The sequence below is a fragment of the Drosophila ficusphila genome, unplaced genomic scaffold (assembly GCF_018152265.1).
Source record: "Drosophila ficusphila isolate 14025-0441.05 unplaced genomic scaffold, ASM1815226v1 contig_197, whole genome shotgun sequence".
NCBI classification, from domain to species: Eukaryota; Metazoa; Arthropoda; class Insecta; order Diptera; family Drosophilidae; genus Drosophila; species Drosophila ficusphila.
In genome coordinates, this window is record NW_025064091.1 from 9134059 (window position 1) to 9155705 (window position 21647).

Here is a 21647-nt window from a genome sequence, read left to right on the forward strand (position 1 = left end):
ATTTCGATTATTTGTTCCGAATTCGATCTGGCTGTCTGACGTACGTGCTGCGTCTCTTCTTGTTGTGGTTTTTGCGAACGAGCGAAGAGTGACAGGACCTCTGCGCCCGTATATAAAGTAATTAGCGAGTTATTAAAAAACCAATATATTTTAACGCAAATTGTGCTTGTGCAATAGTGAAGTTCATTTTTTTTGGAAGTTTAAACGCGTTCCTTGTGCCGGGGTTTTAAATTTGATTTCAAAAAATAACAGTAATTCGCGATAGCCTACTTTTTTTGCTTATTTTTTAAAGGTGCAAAAACAATAGTAAAATCGAAATAGTAAAACCAAAATTTTGGATGAGAGCAACATGTTCAAATAAGCATTCACTCGATTCTTTTATGTGCGCATGTGTGCAGTCGCCAGGACCTCAAACAGAAAAGAACAAGCAAGCGAAGCAACAGGCAAAAAACAACAACAACAATTGCTGCCTTGTTTTTTGGGTTGTTTTTGAGTTTGCTGGCGCAGCAATAAAATAAAAATTACAAACACACAGACTTGTGATACGACCACCACTAGAGATCGCGCAGACAGACGCATTGAAATAAAGCGGGTGGGCAAGAAAGGGAAGGAAGGGATAGGGACGAAGCGCAAGCTTATCTCTCTGCTTTTTGAGAACGCAAACGAAGACGATAAAAGCAAAGCAAACAACACCATACATACACACGCAAAACAGACATCGGCTGTTGCTGTTTCAAAAATATATATAAAAAAGGGAAAAAGGAACAAAGCAAAGCAAATATTCTTTTCTCCTTCGTCTTACACATGTGCGTGAAAAATATCCTGACGCACACATGCGCGCATTGATGCTCTTACGACAGCACGTGTAATTTGGTTCACTCTCTTGCTCTCCCCTCTCTTCGATCGTTCACTGCTAATTACACGCTCTCTTCACTCTTTTAGCTGATTTTTTATTGTTGCAATGCAATATTCGCGGAACCATTAACAACAACAACATAATTCAACATTCAAGTGCAAAGCAAATAAAAATTAAACCTATATCAAAAAAGAAATATAGAAACTAAACGAAAAAAAAAACAAGAAAAAGAATTTTTTGTCTTGTCCAGTGGAAAAAAATCAACAGGCAGCAGCAACAACAACAAAATCAAGTTCAAAATTTGTTAAAAAGACCAACAAAATGTCTGCTACTATAGTGCAGAAATCTACGGCAGTGGTCAATTCGCATTTTTTCGAGTGCGGCGACATATTCCAGGCGGTAAGTTTTTTAAGTTCTTTCACCGAAATATAAGTTCTTCCGCTGAACAATAATGTTTTTTTTCGTCTCTCATACCTTGTTATTTATTTCCCTGGGAGTTCTTTGTTATGGGGAACATAAACTTATTAAATAACGTATGTTTATAAAGATACGTACATATGCTTATAAAAATAAAAACTGAGTTAATCTGCACTTTACTTTACTAAGCAAGAAAAAGGTAGATTACTAAAAAGATTTATAAACATTTCTTTCTCACATATACAGTATACATAAGTAAATAAATGTTTCGTATTTTGTCAATTCATACAAAACTGATTCTGAATTGCTTTAAGATATGTAGATACATTTGTTTGGGTTTTAGAAACAAAAACCTATTATTTAAGTTTTTAAAATTTATTTTACTAAATTTGGATTACTTTTTTTAAATCACATGACTTTTTTTAATAGTTGTCAATGATCAAATGTTTTCTCTTAAGTAATAAAGCACTTAATATTTTTAGGTCGGCAACTTAAAACATGCATAAACCACATGTTTTTTTAAGTTTATTTATTTTGGGAGTTGCATTTTGCGCCGTTTTGTATTGTGTCGTAAAAAGCAGTATGCATCGTTTGCTTAATTTCGATAACTTGTTTTCCATTTTTCATTTCGTTATATTTCCGTTTCGTTACACTTGCATTTGTTGTTTGTTATTCCCCATTTATTAAAGCTGATTCATAATTTTTATTTCGGTTTGTCAACTCACTAAACGAAAAAAGAAGAGGCAAAAAAAAACGACAGACTGTAAAGTGGACTAAATAATGGACTGATAAGGATTTTTGATAAGTGTATTGGGGAAGGGGGCGGGGCATCCTTTCATTTTCTCCCCTTATACGCTCTCCCTTCCCTCCTTTCCCTTCACATTTATTTGTTACAATTGGCGTCATCGCAGCAGCATCATTAAAAACAACAATAACACTCGTGATCATTTACTGTACATGTGTGTATTTGTGTGCGTGTTATATTGGCAGCGACGTCGACGTCGGCAGAGCAGCTGTTGATCGACAACAAATTCGATTAAATCAAGTTCCGGGTTTGGCTGGATTTTTGTGTTTTTAGTGATTTCTGTTATATATTATATTATTTCTTTTATTTTTTTTTTTTTTTTTTTGTGCCCGTGCTGGAAGTTGCTCTCAAATGAGCCAACTTAAGAGCTCTGCTGCTGTGCTGCTGCTGCGGTTACGTACAAAGTTTTTTTTTTGTCATGCGGTTGACAAAGAGAGGAGTCAAAAAGAGTTGGAGAAGTGGAACTCGTGGAACTCAAAAGGGAGGAAAAAGAGGCACCGTTGGTTTTTGTTTTGATTTTCTTGTTGTTCTGTTCTGTTTTGCAAATTTGCGTAAACTAAAATGCAAAGCCAAAGGGTCAAGTAGAACGAAAAAATAAAGGAAAACAAGAGAGCATGGAGAAAAACAAATAGCAACAAGAAATAGGGCCAAGGCAGGTTGACGTCCGATAAAGTTGCAAAAATACGTGTTGAATGAACTTTGCTTGTTATCGATTATCGACAGGGAGCAACGATTATTCGCATGGAAAATTCGTTTTTTTTTTTTTTGTCATTACGCAGCGTTTTTGTTTTTGCTGGTTTTTGGCTGGCTGTGAGAGCAGCAACATTTTTGCTGCCGAAAGCGAAAGGGCGCAACACAAACATAGAAACTGCTGCTGCATCAGCGCAACCTTTTCCAGGCGACACCATTGTCGTAATCGCAGTTTTATATTAAAAATATCAACGTACCCCAACTTATAAATTTGACTTTTAAATAAATGCATACAATTATTTATTTAAATAGTTTCTAGGGATATGATAAGATTTATATGCAGTTGTGGCTTACAAAAAAAAATATTTATATACATATTAATGATAAGGTGCGCTCCATTGGATTGAAAGATGTAAAGGCAAATTTACATTATCGCTTAAATATACATACAGATGTACATACATAGTTTGTTTCCTCATTTCTTTGGGTGGCAAAATTTACGCAATGTAGTGATAGTGGATTTATAAAACATTTTGTATAATCGTAGCTTTTATTTCGGATCGCTTTACATTGTTTGAGCAATTTCAGTTGGTTGAAATGGGGAGCGAAGAATGGAGATAGAGGACCGAAAAGTTGAGAAAAGAGCTGCAACTCAATATATTCACTTTTCGCATAACTTTTAATTTTTCTTTTTGTTGGCTTTTTCTTGATTTTATTATGAAATATAAAACTGTGTGCAAGTGTGCATCCTAAAGTGCACGTTCACTACAGTAAACCGAAGAAAACAAAATCTGTTTGTATATATTTTGCATTGTACATACCTATGTAACTAACTTGTTATTATTTTGATACAGAACAATAGAACTCTGTTCAATGCAAAAAAGTTTTTAGCTAATACATATTTATTTAACAAAATATACATTTTGAAAGAAAAGTTAATTCAGAGTATACCCACTGTACATATATTTTTGCCCGTCCCTTCGTTGTTTTTTTCTTTCTCTGTTTTCAGGCAGAAAAATAAAATGTGCTTAGTTTGTTATATCGAAATCCTCAGTCGTAATCAGCAGTATTACGTTTCAACAAACTCCTTCACTCTTTGAGCTCTTTTACCATCCACTCCTTCCCTTCTCCGCTTCCCTCTCCTGCTGAGAGGCTCACTTACACTTACAAATCGAAAAACGGCGACTACTTTTTACGAATATAATTCCATTTCCTGCCAAGGCGATAACAACAACGTCGTCGTTTTATTTTGATCTGTGTTTTTTTTAGCCTGTGTGTATTTGTGTTTGTCCCGACGCCATTGCAGCAAGAAGAAGCCGAGTGAAGGTGGAGAAGGAGGGGGACAAGAAGGAGTAGGAGTAAAAGACCAAGCGTAGCGACCGCTACCTCCAAAAAAAAGGCAACTCTTCAATCTTCAATCCTCACTCTCCTCCTTTTTCTCCCCCTCCCTTTGCCCCTCCTCCTTCTTCCTTAACCCTCAACTCTGCCGAACGTCATTTCATTTCGATTCGATCCGACTCGACTCGATTAATATGCAGCCCCATCCCTAAAGGCCAGGTCCAATACCACCATATACCCATACCCATCAAAATCCCAGGCTCAAGTCCCCGAACCTCTCACTCCTTCACTCGCTCACCCACACTGGTGCAGAGCCAGTGCTGCCAGTCCCGACAGATATATCAAATAAAAAAAACCAGAAAAAACCTAGTTTGTCCTATAGTATTTTTATATATTTATGTTAAATGCAATTTTAAAAACTTGTTTTTTTTTTAGATAGATAATAGATTTTTGGAGAAGGTATACGTAGCTAAGATCGCTAAATACGGTTTTTAATTTTTGGATTTGGATTTTTTGCATATTATCCAAAAATAGCTGGAAGTGCACCTGCTGTAGAATATGTACTTATAGAATTTTTCAATAGAATTTGGCTATTAAATGGCTATAGTGAGCACTCCACATGGACTCACACACAGCACTCACCACACCACACAGGGCACTTAAACTCACGCATAAAGAGAGGACATATGAGGCCGGGCAACAACAAGAACACATTGTCAGCATATTGACTGGCTGACCCTTGAGATACCCTTGTAGAGAGCGAGAGGGGAGATGGGGCCATGGAAGGGGATCCTCAGCTCGTCAAGAGTTTATTAGTCGATGGGGGGTGAAATTGAGGATCACAACCCCGAAACGTTTCAAAAGCGATTTTTCCCATTCCAAGGAAAATATGAGAAACAATCACACACACATGTGTTTAATAGTAGTGAAACAACATACATACATACATATGTAGAAGGCTGAAGAAAAGAGATTAAATGCAACGGATTGTTTTAATTGTTGTCAAGATTTTTATTGGCTTATAAATTTAAACTTAAAACATAAAATGGTTTTCTACGTTGATAAATGTATGTACATAGGTACATATATATATATTTACAAAATCAGTTTCGTGATAAAAGGATATATAACAGATTTTGAAAATAATACAATACCCACAATTTTAAACTAGGGGTTTTTTGTATAGTCCATCCAAAAACTTAAATTTCTTAGGTTTCGACAATTTGAGTTCTATTTTCAAAGAATAATTACCTTAAAATTGTATTGTGCTTTAATTATTTGTTGGCCCCTGCCTGAAAAATATAAATTACAAAAAAATTATTTGCGTGCAGTGCTACTGACTGCTTGTTATTATTATTATTAATATTATTGTTGTTGCTGCTGTCCTCTTATCGTGCAGTTATAAAAAATACAAAAAAAAAAACATGCACACAAATGAAATACAAGCCAAGTGTGTGTGTGTGCTCTCTCGCCTTTGTCGTCGCCTTTTGCTATCTCGCCCACACCAACGCATTGCCAGCGGCCCCCACTTTCCAGCTCTCTCGCTCTGGCATGGCTTTATGGTGGAGAGGAGAAGGAAGAGAGAGCAGACAGTGGAGCAGAAGAGTAGGAGAGCGAGCGAGTCAGGCAGGCGTGCGCATTGGGGCCATTTTCCATGTACAAGAGCGAGATGGGGAATAGAGGCGAAGACACTTCATATTCTATTGTCATTTGTTGCTGTGCCTGTTGCTCGGTGTTGTTGTAATCTTAAAATTGTCTTGGCTGTACTGTTGTTGTGCTCATTGTTGTTGGTATTATTGCTAATGGCCGCTCAATTGAGTGCCAAAGTACATCTCGCTTCTCGTTCGCTCCCCGCCCCCTTCTCCTACGGTCCTATTTGTTTGTTTGTTGTTTGCATGCACAGAAATAAAAATTAATGTGACAAAATGATATGATAATTTTTCATATTATTTTTGACAAGATTTTTTACTTTTTTGTGGTTTTCATAAGTAAATATTTATCAAAGTTTTTACTTCAATATCAAATTGCAAGTAAAATTTTTTTAGATGGGTTACAAAATATATTAATTTATTGAAATTCTGCTTCTGTTTTTTTTCTGTGTGTTTGAAGGCGGGTATTTGCATTTAGAATCGATCTTAGGTTTAATTTTTCCCCGGGTTCTGGGAATGTATGGAAAATAATATTATCTACGGCTCATTATTCGCAGAAAACGATATAACAGCATGTTTCTCCCTTTTGCTGTTTGCTTCGCTTATTAATTTCGTTAATATTTCCATTATGCTGGCTGGCATTTGCTTTTCACGCTTTTCATGCGGGCCACCCTACAAAAGTAGCGCTTACAACATGGCTTTTTTTTTTGGTTTGGTTTTTCTGCCTTTTTTTCTGATTGCCAATCCCAAAACGAAATCCACCGAAAAATCCAATCGAATCTATTATATAATAAAGTCGCGATCGAATGCGGACGCTGGCAGCGCAGTCGGCGGCAACAGAGAGCCCCGTTTGTTTAGTAGATTTCCATTCACATTCACTGTCGCTTTTTGATGATGTTGCTTTTGGCTTTTGCTTGTGTTTTTGTTTTTGTCTTTGTTATTGCTTTTTGTTTTGCGGGTTTTGCCAGCTAATGCTGTCTCTGTCAGCAACTGGTTTTACAGGACAACAAGAAAACAAAGATAAACAGCAACAAACACATGTGAGTAGTTCGGTTTCTCTGTTCTAAGCAACCCTCGATATTTTCGTTTTAATCACGGTTTCGATCGGATTTTGGTTTTTGAGAGTCCCACAACCACGTGTTTAACACATTCACAACATGTTGCTTTTCATCCTGTACTTTATTTCCTCTCCCTATTTCTGTACATAGAAAAAAATAACAGATCAATATATGTACATATTTATTTAAATCTTTTGAATAACATGCTAAGAACTCAAAGTCAAGACATGTAAAAAGATGGCATAATAGTGTATAGTGTCTTACCTATTTGTAAATATATTACATATATCTACTCAAATCTAATATGTCTATAATACCATCCAACATTTGCCTTTCTGTGTATCCCTTATTGTTTGCTTCTTATTTTTTGTTTTGTTTGCGCGGGTTATCAAATAACCGATAAATTATTGGCGCAGAAGAAGGGTCGGACATAGGAGTCGAAAAGAACGAAGGAGGGTAGGTAAAAACAAACCAAGTAAATCAAAAGGGATCAATGCAACCTGTGGAGGGAAACCAAAAAGAAGATAGGGCAAGGAGCACAAGTTAAATATGGGGTTTGTTTTTCAGCCAAGAAGCCTCCATTGCTCTTTTTATCTCTACCCCATTATCATCATTATCATTTTTGGGGTGCCTTCTTAATTAAGAGAGCTTTTAATTAATTTAAATATTCAAAGTTCTTTTATAAAAGCAACCCAAAACAAACTATCTTGATATCACTATGCTAATAAAGATTCTGATTTTATACAACATCAAAAACACTTGTTCAAGCTATCTATTTTTTCGTCAGACATAAAAACTGATTCTAGAGATACTTAAAAATGATAATATTTCGTGAAGCAATTAATTCTTTGACGCTATTAAAAAATCCGAACTTGTTTATTTATTGGTTTGTTTTCAAAACTGTTTTTAATGCCGCCACTTTAATGATCCAAACAAATCTTTTAAATGGAATACTACCGCAAATACTTAGAACGGCTTATCAAATCATTTTTTTCTGACGTCTCATTGTAACTTCTGGAAAATTCCCACTGCCTTTGAAATGAAATCTCCGATTTTCGAGTGATCGCCGTTGTTTTGAGCTGAATATAAAATATGATCTCTCCCGTTTTTTGCTCAACATGCACTTTTTAGTTGATGTTTTGTTCTTCGTTTGTTGTTTCTCAACTTAGTCAGTTGGGTTATTGTTGCTTTTAGTTGTTGTTGGTTTTATAGTTATATCAGTTGTGCTTTGCTTATCGCTTTTGAGTACCAACAAAAACAGCAGCGAGTGAAAGATTATTACTATATGAACTAACTAACCCAATAATAAGTATTCTTATCACATTAAATCACACATACACACAGATGAACTGTAGAACGCGCGTGTGTCAACAGAGAAAAAGAGCGGCGAGGAGAAGAAGAAGCGTCGTTTCTTCTCAATCTATACTTAAAATGTGTGTTTTTCCTTCGTTTTTAATTTTTGTATGATTTACGTGCCTGGCCTGCACTTGGTGGGACTGTAAAAAAGAGCACATACAAGTGTGCATAGGAAAGATAGGAAAAGTCGTTGGGGGGGTTTCAGTGCAAGACTGGGAGGGGGGTCACTGCCACTGCCATGTGCTCACAAACACAGACAGACACTTGCCGGGCAGAGTGATAAGCGCCCAAGAACAGCGAGAGAACATACATAGACCTACAGAAATTGCTAGGCTTCGGCTTATCAAAAGATGATTTTCATAATTTTCAACTTAACGCCATAAACGGCAGAGCACAGTCACGCCGGTAAAAATTTTCAGAAAAGGGCACACTATGGGAAATAAAAAGAGAAAAACTTATGAAATATCCGTTTCCCTTATCATAACATGTTTAAATAAAATTGGTACTTTAACCTTATAAAAAATCTAATATAAATTATGGTTTAAGATACGATTCGGTGATATCCCCCTTAAAATTTTCCTGTCAACGTCCATGACAGTTTTTTGTAACTCTGGCTTCATATAGAAGCAATAAAAAACACACAAATCAATTTCGAAATGTTTGCGCTGCTCCGAACTCATTAAAGCTTAGCTCCGTTCTCGAATTTCGTATTGTTTTGGATCGTATTTAATCGAGTTCTGGGGTCGCAGCTAGGGATTTGTTTTATGGCGTTTGTCAATAGGGCAAAACAACGTGAGTGATGGGGATCTGGGGAGTGTGGGTGAGGTACCAAATGTCACTCCAAACTTTAACAAGCGGCGGGAACCCGACCGAAAATGAGCCCCGATAAGGTTCGACGCTCTGGACACCCCGTCGTCTGATAAGGAGACCAAAGACTGGATGGAAAGAGATGGAGGGTTGCAACTGGAACGAAGCAGAGGTTAAGGCAAGGGCAAAAGGGGTCGGGTGATAGTACTCACTTTTGGGCCGGTGTTTCCAAGTGTTTGCCTTTCTCGAACCCATTAAAAAAATCTAGAACGGAAAATGGTGAGCTCCCATAAGCAAATACTTTGGTCATTTATTCGTTGTTTATCTGTACAAACAACCAAACAATTTGCTATCTTGAATTCTTCGAGAAAAAGGAAATTTATAAGGAATTGATATGAGCGACTATCAACTTGTGATTGAATAAAAATGTGTGAAGATTTTATGACAAAATTTGTTACAACTGACACCTCTGTAAATTGAACTCCTGGCATCATGTTTAAAAGTTTATTTTAGTAATCAATTCAATTCAATCAATATATTATAAATTCGAATCAAAATCTGTATATTTAAATCGTTTACCAGATGGAAAACATGGTTTTTGAGATTATTGTATTGCGTGAGTAGTTTCCACGCAAACCTCTGCCAAAACTGGAAAATTGGTAATTCAATCCATCAAAATTGTAATTGGAGAGGTCGGTCGTTTTGGTCGTTAAACGAAATGCAGAAAATGCATTTCTCTTTTCCGGTTGTGTTGCAGTCTATAAATAACTATTAAAGCAATCTTTTGTTGGCTAAGTGCTTCGAATTCAATTTCCTGTATTTACCAATTAAAGTTATTTTTTAAGCACTCAAATTTCAAACTTTCATTGAAATAGAGTGTGGGTTTCAAAGTGTTATGCCTTTTAAAATTAAGCAAAAAATAAAATTTAAAGAAACATAGCTATATAACTTTTATGTTACATAGTGGGTAACATGAGCTAATTTTGCGTTTAAGATTACCTTGAAAACGATACCTTCCACTTTTTCTTTTACTATCTGCTACATATCTATTATCTCTATCTTCATCTCCCTCCCACTTTGCTCCCATTCGAAACTCTCCATTTCGATTGCATAACGGTGGCTTTAACTCTGCGGCTCCCTCTTTCTTTGCTCTTTCGGTTTGTGTATGCAAAAGGTCTCCATCATCCATCTCCCTTTCCCCATTTTACCTCTTTTATTTCCCCTTCTACCCCCTTTTTCTACATTTTTTTTTTGCACTTTGTTTGACTGGTTTGCTTAAGCAAAACAAAAACGGCAATTGCAACATTTTATATGTATTTCCCTTCCTTTTTGCACAAAAAAAAAAAACGAGCAATAAAAAACTGCGCAAACGCAACGCGACGTCGGCAGAATTGCGACAGAGAAAGAAGAGGGAAATGAATATTATGTTTTATTTTATTTTATTTTTATGCACATCGATTAAAGACGGAACCCTCTTGGATACAAAATTCGATTTGTGATTGGGAGTTTTTTTTTATTTGTCTGTGCCGGATTTGGTGTTTCTACAGTGAGCTCTCTGTGGAGTTAACCACACAATAAATCTTATTAAATATGTTAATGACTACATACATACAAACATATGAATGTACGTACCAAATTCCGTATTTTTGGAACCATTTGTAAAGAAAACATTTATCAGATATATTTCCTTTAACGCACGATCAACTTGTTCGTGAATATTTAATAATTATAAAGACACCATTAAGATTGTTTTAACAATACATAGTTTGTAAGCTAGTTAGCTCTTGCGAAAATTTGGATATCAGTAGTGTTGACTGTATTTTAAAGCTTTGTTTTTTTATGGTTGTTGTGCTCCGAATTTAGCAAGGCCAAGTCGTTGTGAAGTTTTCTTTTATTGTGTTTTATTATGTGATTTTCGTAGTTGCCAATTATTATTATGTGAGCCGGTTCGAAAAAAATACAAGGAAAAGAAACAACAAATGTACAAGAAATAATACAAGACAAAAAAAAAAAAAAAGAAACGAAACAAAGCGAAGAGGAAGAGACAACTACGGACGCTTGGCAATGAAACAAAACGAAACTGGCACGTCAGTTGCGCATGCGTCTTGTCTGCTCCCCCTTCTCTTCCCCTTTGTCCACCTCTTCATCCACCTCCTCCACCGCCGTCCCTTAAACACTCTCGCTATCTATGCTTTGTTATTTCGCTTACCAAATATTAACAACGAACGGATGGACAATGCAAACGGCACGAAAATGTGAAATGCTCCATTCGACGATTCGACCTAGACCTCAATCGATGGATGGCCCAAACCCAAAAACTGAAAACCCAAAACCAAATAACCGACCGAAAAGCCAAGACAAGACGAAAACCCGAAGCTTTTGGGCCAAGTCATTTAAATTTTTTACAAGTAAAGCCATGAGGTTCAGGCCTTTGGCAACATTATGTAAATTATAATGTGTTTGTTTGCTTATTTGTTTCTTTTTCCTGATCAGGCACAACTAAACGACCTATGGGATAAGTAAGGGGTATAAAAATAGCAAGTTTAGGTTACGAAATAATTAATTTCCCAGCCGCTGTTTGCAAAAAGTTAGAACCTGGGTTTGCCTTTTTTTCTAAGAACTTGTTAGGTGCTTTTCCCCAAGTGAAGTGTTTTATAGTTATATGCTTAATCAAAGTATAGTATAATATGTAATACTCAATTTATTGAAATTTAAATGAGATTTGATTATAGAAAATCGTTTATAATTTTGTAACAGGGGTTTTGTGTTATGTGCTAAACCTTAAAACACTTTTATAAATAGATTACCTTTTTATTAATTTCTGTTGAACAACTTTGACTTTGGGTAAACATTTTCTAAGGCTCATTCACGTTTCTGTATATCTTATTGTCCACTACTAGTAGTTTGATTACATAGTTTACATTGATATTATTATATTATTTCGTTCATAAAGTGTTTTAATTTTATTCAAAGTATTTTAGAATCTTACGAAATCGGATCTGAAAGAGTTGAAATTGTTTTGTTCAGTGCAGCACGTTGCTTTGTGTGCTTTATCAGTTGTAGATCGTGTTTTTGAGGGGGGCCTGCTTGTGGGAGGGGGTTTGGAAAAGGGGCTGAGGAATCGGTGATAAACTGGTGGGGGAAAGAGGCGGGGGCAACCGCGTCTGTTCTAGATTGTTTTGTTGTGTGCTTTCAGCCCATCAATCGATCAAAAGTGATCAGTGATCAGCGATCGGCGGCAGTGAAAGGAGGAAAGGAGGGGGAAGCAAGGCAGAAATGCATTGCAATGCACAATGCAATGGAAATGGAGATGGAAATCGAAACGGAATGCATGCGAATGAGAATGAAAATGAAAAGCAATGAAAAACTTGCATGACAGCCGCATGTGTTAATTACCAATTCAAATTTGCCAACAATTAAAATCGAAGCAAGGCTTTTTTTTTTTTTTTCGGTCGTCAACAAAAATCTGTGGAGGGGGATCGATTTTGGTTTTTGATTTAATTCAATTTAATCTGCGGCCTGCTGCTAATCAAATTTCGTTGGAAGAAATCTCGCACTTTGCATAGAAAATTTGAAGCTTACCTTGAACTTTAATTGAACCGCAAAGATCGTGTGTGTAAATATGGAAATCAGATGCGTATATTTTTCAGATCTTTATCTGTGCGATTCCATCGATCATCATCCCGTGTATACCCATCCCTAACTAAATGTAAATACCTCGCTTTAATTGCTAATGTTATTCCACCAGGCGATTAATAGATGCGAATATACATATACAATGGCGGGCAAAATAATAGTGGTAAATAAAACGGAACTTATATATTAAATATTTATTTGACGATCATAAAATATTCTTTGTCAAATAGGATTTTGTGAGAGTCAATAATGAATTGGTTATAAAAAATTCTTAAAAAATTGTTAATTTTTTATAACGATTTCAGTTGGCCAAGTTTAAGTACTAATTTTTGATCCGCCGCTGTAGAGATAGGTAGTATATAAAGGCGCCACGCCCCCTTGCCTCTTTCCATCTCTTTTTAGCGGTTCGTGCAGGTTGTTCAGGTATTATAAATAACACTCAATAATAACTTTGTATTCATTTTCAATTCGCATATATATGAACAGAATAAAGATTGTCTGGGTGTGTGTTTCGTTATTCGTTTTTTTTTTTTGTTAATTTTATTTCTACCATTGTATTGGTGTTAGCTCATCGAGGTTATGGATATTGCGTCGTCGTCATCGCGGTGTTGTTGCTTTTATTGGTACGGCTTTATAAACCAGTTAGTCCAACCGAAAAAATACAAAAAAAAAAAAAACAAACCAACAACAGCAGGTCTTCAGCATCTCGCACACACTCACAACAAGTCCGGTGTATCTGTGTGAACGTGTTTATGAGACACAAACAAGTAAGCAGCAACAACAATCGCCGATCTTACCTAACAGCCCCGTCAGCCAAGACCTGAAACACACACTCGATACGATATATACACATCTGCATAACTATATCTTTCCATATGTAAGCTGAAGTTTGTCAAAACAAGTAACATCAAAACGCCCCAGAACCGAAATGGCAGATCTTAATACTTATTAATCTTACTAATCAAAAGTACTATACGAAAGATTACAGAAGAGTCATAGGAAATTGTTTTTCAAATTGAAAGAAATTTAAATTCATTTAATGGGATAATCTGCAAATCGTAAAATCGTATCTTTAAGAACTGAATTCTGGTAGGTTTTTAAAATGCATCAAAATCTTCGAACGGATGGTTACAAAATCTTCTTAAACAAAAACCAAGTATATTTATTGCAAATCGTTAGATAGAAAAAGTTTTAATTAAGTATTTTTAGCCCTTCAATATTTGTGAAACATTTTCTTAGCAAATGGTAAAATAGAAAAGCACTTCTTTAATGTTATATTTTATTTCCTTCATCAAATTAAATACTACTTAAATTTGGTTAGCCTTTGCACCTTCTTTAACTGCACTTAAAAGTAGTACCCTTGGTTTAAATAAGATGAGTAATTAATCTGCAGTATTTCGATAAGTTTCGCTGGGTTTTGTGCCGGACTTGATATTTCGAAAATTTTGCAAAAAAGACCTCAAGGTCTGTAGTCCGTAACTCCCGCACTCAGTCTCTTTTGCACTTGGTTCCATAACGTCTATCCCCCACTGAGTCCCCCGCCCCACTCTCTTTTCCTACACTGTCTAGTCTTCCGTTGTTGTCTTAACCCACCGCAACAATGAAACGGAAAACAGAAAAACCAGGCGACCAAAACACAAGTGCCAAGAAACATTGGAAAGAAAGCGGGGGGAAGAGGGGGGTATGGAGTCGACCAGCAACAAGTAGAAGAAAACAAGAGGAGGTAGAAAAATAAGCCAAAGCATGACTGAAAGAAAAGTAAACTTATTTTCATTTTCAAACGAAAGGGAAATTCTCACCTAGACGAATGAAAGAGATGTGCGCTGCGCTGTTGAGCTCCAATAGAAAGAGACGGCAGGTTTGGCGATAGAAAGAGACCAAAACTTAATACATAACTCGGGAAAAACGGCGCAAAAAGCAAAGAGCAGAAAAGGGGGAAAAAAGAGTTTTGAAACGAACCGCAGATCTAGCTTTTCGGTTTCCCCATCTCCTTCGTAGTCGCCGTCTTCTGCCAAAATGGGTCTTAATCTTGTTTTTACACAAACGCACCGCACACGCGGAAGAAAGAGGGGCGAAGAGAGAGGAGGATTGTCTTGGAGTTGCTTTTCGAACACGTTTAAAAGGAAAGAAAAAATCAAGCGTTGCGAGACTCCCGCCTTTCCTCTGCCCACACCCCCCTTTTCCCACCCAACTTTATCACCCATTACTCACCCCACAAATGTACAAGTTTATGCGAACTTCTCTTTGCGAAATCAGTTCACGAAACGGAGTCATAACTTGACCATGAATTCGACGTCGTCGTCCCCAAAACAGCTGTGCAAAATTAAACAAAACTAATTGACACACAAATAATCGTAAAAAAAAAATGAAACGACAAGTTTGAAGGTTATCTTGGGGTTTTTAGTTGCGGAAGTGAAATTTGTTCACTGATACCGATTTTCACTTTTAAACGAGAGCATGAAAAGATAATTTGTAATTTGGGTGTGTTGCCGTTTTACTTTCGATTTCTCATAAATTACATGTCTTTAAATATTGCTCAATAAACATGCTTATTCACAATTTCGAATTTGTTTCACAGTTGAGTTATAATTAATTATCGATAGAGTTAAACATCTTGGATATGTAGTTTATGACTTTAAAAAAAATTTAAAAAAAAAAATTTATGTCGATAAAAAGGCCATTTATATTTCTTAAATGATTATAAAGACAGCAAGAGACCATTTGCGTAGCAGTTAATCAGGGTTTTTTTAGTAAAAGATTAAGATTACTTGTTTACCTTTGGTAATTGTGGCGAGTAATACATTTCAAGGGTGGCCTCTGTTGGATTTTTATGAGGCTCTCAAATGAAGAAATCGTAAATTACCAGGCATAAACTTGGATCTTATTTATGGTACTTGGTGCAAGCCAAAGGCAAAGCAAAATCAAAAGCTTGAGCAGGAGGCAGCAACCGTATCCGCAGTCGCAGCGATGCCGTAAGCGATGAAGTTGGTCAAAAAATAAAATAAAAAAAAAAACAGCGCCATAGGTTTGCTAAACTTGTTGCGCTTGCTCGTTAAAGTTTTTTTATCTTCCTTTTTTCAGCTGTCTGCGCAGAGTTACAGACTGAAATTGAAAATGAAACTGGGAAACTGAGAAACAGGGTTGTCAGGTGGTCGTCAATGTCAGCGGACTAATTGACCATACTATGCAGGAAGTTTTTTTTAAAGAGAGAAAAAATAGATCATGTAGATAGGCATTTAAAACAGATTCAAAAATTCGTGCTTTTTCTTCAAATAACTGGCTTAGAAAAGTATAAGAATTATTTGTGAATGCAATAGACTTTGAAATAAACCCTTTCATAAGATGAGAATATTGTGTCATTTATACCCAGCCTATTTATATGTCTAAAACCTTGTACCCTAATAGAAAAGTGGTACTTACCCTTCAATGCCAATGCCAATGGTGAAATAAAAGTTGAACAGAAATCAAGACACGATGCCAAATGGGACGTAAGATAAGATAAGCGATCGACAACAAGAACGTTGGGTATATAGCTTCTAAACTGATTGGGCAGGCAAATTAATTAATTGAACATTTAAATTGTTTTGTTTCGTTTCGTTTGGCCCGTTCAGCCAGTTCTGGAATTACTCATGAAAATTCAAGGAATGTGCGGTTGTCGAAATCGGAGCAAAGATAACCCAAACGAAGTGCATATTTATATAAATATTTATTTGTTATGTGCCTCATCTGTCTGACTTATTTTTTATGTGCCTTGACATCCCCTATCCCATTCTCCCGAGATAACGAGCTTCTAAGTGGGGCTATATCTTTCTGTAATCGCCCCTGTGGTCTTTATATACAGTTAAACGTCGGTGCGTTGAACAGTAAAATATAAATCCTACGAAAAAAGTTCAACAAAGCGTTTTTTTCTTAACTTGAAGACTTGTTAAATACCATTGTTAAAAAAAAGTCTTTTATTTGTTTGTTAAACTTAAAATCTTTTTCATTTGTTACATTGTATATTTTGTGCATCACCCTGGAAACCCTGTTTTTAGTCGGTGCGCATGCGCCACCGACTCGTGCTGTCCTTCTTCCTCTCACTCGGCGTCGCCTCACACCCTCTATATCTCCTTTTCTTTCGCACTTGTTGAGCAAGCCAACCAGTTTTTCGTCTGCGGAGAGTGGCAAATTGAGTTGAGTTTTACGAAGGGGGGGCCTCATAAAGGGGGCTTACGATGGGGGGGACGTACGATTTGATTACTGGTTGGGGCCCCAAAATCTTGTTGTTGTCTTTTTCGTAGCTCCGGCTTTTGAGCTTCGGTTCGGTTTTTTGAGCCTCAGCTTTTCTGCTTGCCTTTCGTGTTGTTGGCTTGAACTTGAGCTCTATACATATGTAATTGGTAGTGGTTGTTGTTAGTTTTGGCCACGCTTGATGGAGTGGGCTAAGTGTCCGAGTGTGCGTGTCTGCCTGTTACTGTGCGCTCTGTGTCTGTGTGTGTTAACTGGTTGCATAACATGTTACAGCATCGCACGAAAATGAACAGGCCAAGTCGGACGTTGCGTTCCCAAAAAAAGAAACAAAACCGAAACTGATGACGACACGAAAAGGGGGGGTTTTAAAAGACTGGTAACAGCGCTGAGTGGTGTGGTAAAACAAAGTGGGGGGCTCGAAGTGGGGAGCTGAAAAAAAGAGAGGTAGCTGGTTTTTCTTGGCGCTTGTGTTTAATGTCTGGAAAATTATAACATTTTTGTGTGCCTTTTGCAATATTTCTCAGTCGTCGTCGTCGTCTAGCTCTCTGCTGTTTGTTGTTGCTGTCTTGGTTGGGTTTTTTCTGTTTTTGCTTATAGGTCAAGTTAAAAGTAAAAGTGAGCTTGGCTTTTGGCTTTGTGCTGCTTTTGATTTTTGGCTTTGTTTCTTTTTCTTTTTCTGTATTTTTTTTGTTTTTGTGTCGGCGGCACGCTTCTTTTTACGTCCTCTCCTCTCTTTTTTTGGATTTTTGCGAAATATTCGCTCGTTATACGTTACGTATACGCCCGAGAGACACAGAAATTGATTTTGGTTTTTCGCCTTCTGCATTCACAGGTGGCCAGCGACCGTGATCGCGATCATCTCCAGCAGCAACAGCAGCAGCAGCAGCAAGTGGAGCTCGTCCTGGACAGCAGCAGCATGGATCAGCAACATCAGCAGCAGCCACATCGCCTCCATGGCGCCCTCACACGCACCATTTCACAGCCGGCCCAGCAGCGGCATCAGCTCATTCAGCAACAGCAACAGCAGCAGCAGCAACAGCAACAGCAGCAGCAGCAGCAGCAACAGCAACCGGTGGCCAGCCTGGTGACCATCATGGAGAGCCTGGGCAACATGAACCTACACCGCAAGCTGGAGCGGACGCAGTCGGAGCCACTGCCCCAGCAGCCGATGAACACTTCCAGGTAAGAAGAATACCCACGAAACTAAGGGGGAAAACCTGTCAGGACTTGGTGCACCAAAAGGTTGGAGCAATCGCCTAGACAAACTGATACTTCAATGGGATCTGAGTGCAACCACAGTGCATTTTTGTTACTGCTTTGTGAACTTTTAAAAGATCAATCACCATTTAACCAAAACGAATAGTTAACTTTTAAAAGATCAATCATTATTTAACCAAAAATATCCGTTGATTTTTAAATAAATAAAATTATAATCAGGGAACCATACCTTTATTTTATCATAAAGAATTTAGCTTTTAGTCAAAACAAAAGACTAAATAATCAGGCAGCCAAATCTTCATCTGCATTTACAGTCTTAACTAGTTTTTTTTTAATGTCCTTCAGCAACAATCAGTCATTTTATTTAACAGAAATGTTGAAATATTGATTACATACAATGACGGTCTTTGACATTTGTGTTTAGAAGAATGTTGTACATAATTTCATTTGCATTTACCGGAACTTAAAACTTTTGCTTAAAAGCTATTTACGATTTTGTAATGTTCTTTTTGATGCCGTTGTTAAATTTTTTTTTTGCTGTAGGATATTTACGTTTTAATTAAACTCAGTACACATGAAACAAAAACAGGTGAACAGATTCCGAAAACCAGAAACTGGAAGACAATAAAATGTGTGATAAAAAAGCCATAAATTTAAAGTAAGCATTTAAAGGGCAACGTGGGCAAAAATAGTATAAGATAATCAGTTTAAAAGACCTTTGGCTAATTGCTCTTTTATTGGCTCTCCAGGTACAAGACGGAGCTGTGCCGTCCGTTCGAGGAGGCCGGCGAGTGCAAGTACGGAGAGAAGTGCCAGTTCGCCCATGGCTACCACGAGCTGCGCAACCTGCAGCGCCACCCGAAGTACAAGACGGAGTACTGTCGCACCTTCCACAGCGTCGGCTTCTGTCCCTACGGGCCGCGCTGTCACTTCGTGCACAATGCGGACGAGGCCCGTGCCCAGCAGGCTGCCCAGGCGGCCAAGTCCTCCTCCCAGTCGCAGCAGCAGCAGCAGCAAACCCAATCGCAGTCGCAGCAGCAGCAGCAGCAATCGTCGCCGAACTTCCCGCCGAAGAGCAACCAGAGCAACAGCAGCAGCAGCAGCACCAGCAGCAGCAACAGCAGCAATCACAGCAGCAACAGCAGCAATGGCAACAACAACAGCAATGGCAACAACAACAACAACAACAGTAGCAACAACAGCAGCAGCCAGTTCTACTTGCCGCTAAGTCCACCGCTGAGCATGAGCACAGGATCAGACCGGGAATCGCCCACCGGATCGCTGTCGCTCAGTCCCACCAACTCGCTGACCAGCTTCCCGTTCCACGACGCCTTGCCGCTGCAGCAGGGCTACCTGGCCTCCAATGGCGGCACCAGCAACAGCTCCGCCTCGTCCACGTCCTCGGCCTCGGGATTGGGTCTCGGCATGACCATGACCATGGGCATGGGCATGGGCATTGGCATGGGCATGGGACAGCAGGGCATGGGGATGAACCATCATGGACCGGCCACGCCGCCCGAGAGTCCCAATGTACCGATTTCGCCGGTTCACACGCCGCCACCGTACGATGTGGTTAGCGGAGGATCGGGAAACGGTGGCAAGCAGATGCTGCAGAAGAGCATCAGCACGCCGATGCAGCAGGAGGAGACGCCCAGGCTGCCGGTGTTCAATCGGCTGAGCTCCGCGGTGGAGGCCTACCAGCAGCAGTCCAACCTGGGACTCTAAGCAGAGCTCGGTCCACGAACCACGAGCCACGAGCCAAGCCACCACCCAGCACCACCACCAGCACCCTATCAGCCATTCAAACCACCCATCACACCCATCAAAGCATCCCTCCATTAAGAACAGCATCCTTGACAAAATCTCAGTAACGACCAGCCCAATGGAAACTGGTAACTGGAACAAACTCGCGCAATCCAAATCCAACAAAAAATTCCTAAACACAAAAAACACAACAGGGCAACTGGATTTTTGGGGCAGCAAAAGTGTATATCAAGTATACGCCACCGAAAAGACAGGCCACTGCCAAGAAAACCTAAACCTAAACCTAAACACACAATCCCTCCCCCAAATTGTGAAACGAACTTTGATATGATTTCTCTCATGCTGTGACAGTCAATCGTTATATATCGTTATATTTGAGAAGGATCGAGCCGCAAAAGAAAAAAAAAACGGGACGATTAGGTAGATAGATACGTAAATGACAAACCAACAATCCAAGCAAACTATGATCTTAAACTAAACACTAAAAACTAAAAGCTAAAAAAGTGAAAGTTAAACGAAACATTCTAGAGAAAGGAAAGGAAATTGGACGACAAGAAGGGGATACGGACGAATCGGAGTTTTTTTTTGTTTTTTTTTTGGGAATCTTCAGCGAATGTTGCTCAAATCGAAATCAACAAATGGCCAACGACGAACGTGATTATTCGTTCCTGCATTTATAGGACCTACTGCAGTGCACCAATTAGAAACCTTTCGCACACACCTATCGCTTTTGTTCAATATTTATACGCCACGCACTTTGGATTAGTCGTATGTAGGAATTGATTATCGGTTTATATACAAACATATGGCAGCAGCACCTGTATATATCCCTTGATACTTGCAATGGATGGAGAGAGAAAGAAAGAGAAAGAGAAAGAGAGAGAGAGTAGAGAGGAGTTGGTCCGATGTCTTCCAATCCAAGCCAAGCCAATAAATCAATCAATCAATCCAGATGACGATAATATGTTAGACGGACAGAAAGAAACGGAGCTAAAGGAAATTTTTTAATTTATTATTTTTTGCTAAATTTATGTAATAGAGAACGTTTTGTATATACGAGAGTTAATATTTTGATATAACGTTTATAAATTATATTTACCAATTATATTACGATTACGGTTATATGATGATGATGATCTTGAAAGATATAAATATTATTGATGATATACCTCTGCAAATCGTGCAAACAATCACAACAAGCAAACACCAACTAGAAACCCACGAGCAACAAACAATATTTTGTCTTCGAGAAGATAAGTTAATTATGAAATTCTGTCATTGACTTTACTTGATTTTTTTTTGTTTGAACGACGACTACGATTCTGTGTACTTTTTAAAATCGATATATATGAAATGGAAATGCTGATTTTTTAACACCATAATTTATTTTCACATCTATTTACATAAAACATACCAGATCTATCTTATATGCAATTAATGTTAATAATTTATGAAAACAACACATTCGACACACACACACACACAGACACACACATTTTTTGACCATTGATAATTTTATGTTTTTTATATGGTATATGCAACAGATCATTTTGTTTATTATATATTATTTTTATTTAATTTATTTTACAACTTTTTCTTGATTTCTTCTTTTTTTGGGTGCAGTTATATAATTTTTAGTGTTATGAGAGGAAGCCCTTAATTTATATACAACTTATAAAACCACATTATAATTATTATGCTTACGCCGATGATTATGAAGTACATGTACATGTAATAAAAATGGAAAAAAATCAAAGGAAATGCCTTAACAAAAAAAGCCTATTTAAACTATTTATGTAGGAATAACCGATTGTCGATCTTTG

General features: G+C 37.7%; 1 protein-coding gene across 2 annotated transcripts; it reads left to right on the plus strand.

The window, feature by feature from the left end:
• The first annotated feature begins 13 nt into the window (after window positions 1-13).
• Window positions 14-21309, plus strand: LOC108091195 (protein TIS11). Of its 2 annotated transcripts, none has more exons than XM_017190276.2 (4): window positions 14-117; window positions 943-1255; window positions 17675-18024; window positions 18810-21309. In XM_017190276.2, the coding sequence occupies exons 2-4, from the start codon at window positions 1178-1180 to the stop codon at window positions 19783-19785; spliced, it is 1404 nt and encodes a 467-aa protein (XP_017045765.1). In that variant the 5' UTR covers window positions 14-117; window positions 943-1177; the 3' UTR covers window positions 19786-21309. The 2 variants fall into 2 exon arrangements, with proteins under 2 accessions (XP_017045765.1, XP_017045766.1); XM_017190277.2 differs by lacking the exon at window positions 14-117 and adding an exon at window positions 159-292.
• The last annotated feature ends 338 nt before the right edge of the window (window positions 21310-21647 follow it).

What these genes read in the sequence shown, in the direction of transcription:
- LOC108091195 (XM_017190276.2), top strand. Translation starts at nt 1,178, where the DNA reads ATGTCTGCTACTATAGTGCAGAAATCTACGGCAGTGGTCAATTCGCAT. An exon ending in GCGGCGACATATTCCAGGCG is followed by an intron (nt 1,256 to 17,674) that starts GTAAGTTTTTTA and finishes CTGCATTCACAG; the next exon opens with GTGGCCAGCGACCGTGATCG. An exon ending in CAGCCGATGAACACTTCCAG is followed by an intron (nt 18,025 to 18,809) that starts GTAAGAAGAATA and finishes TTGGCTCTCCAG; the next exon opens with GTACAAGACGGAGCTGTGCC.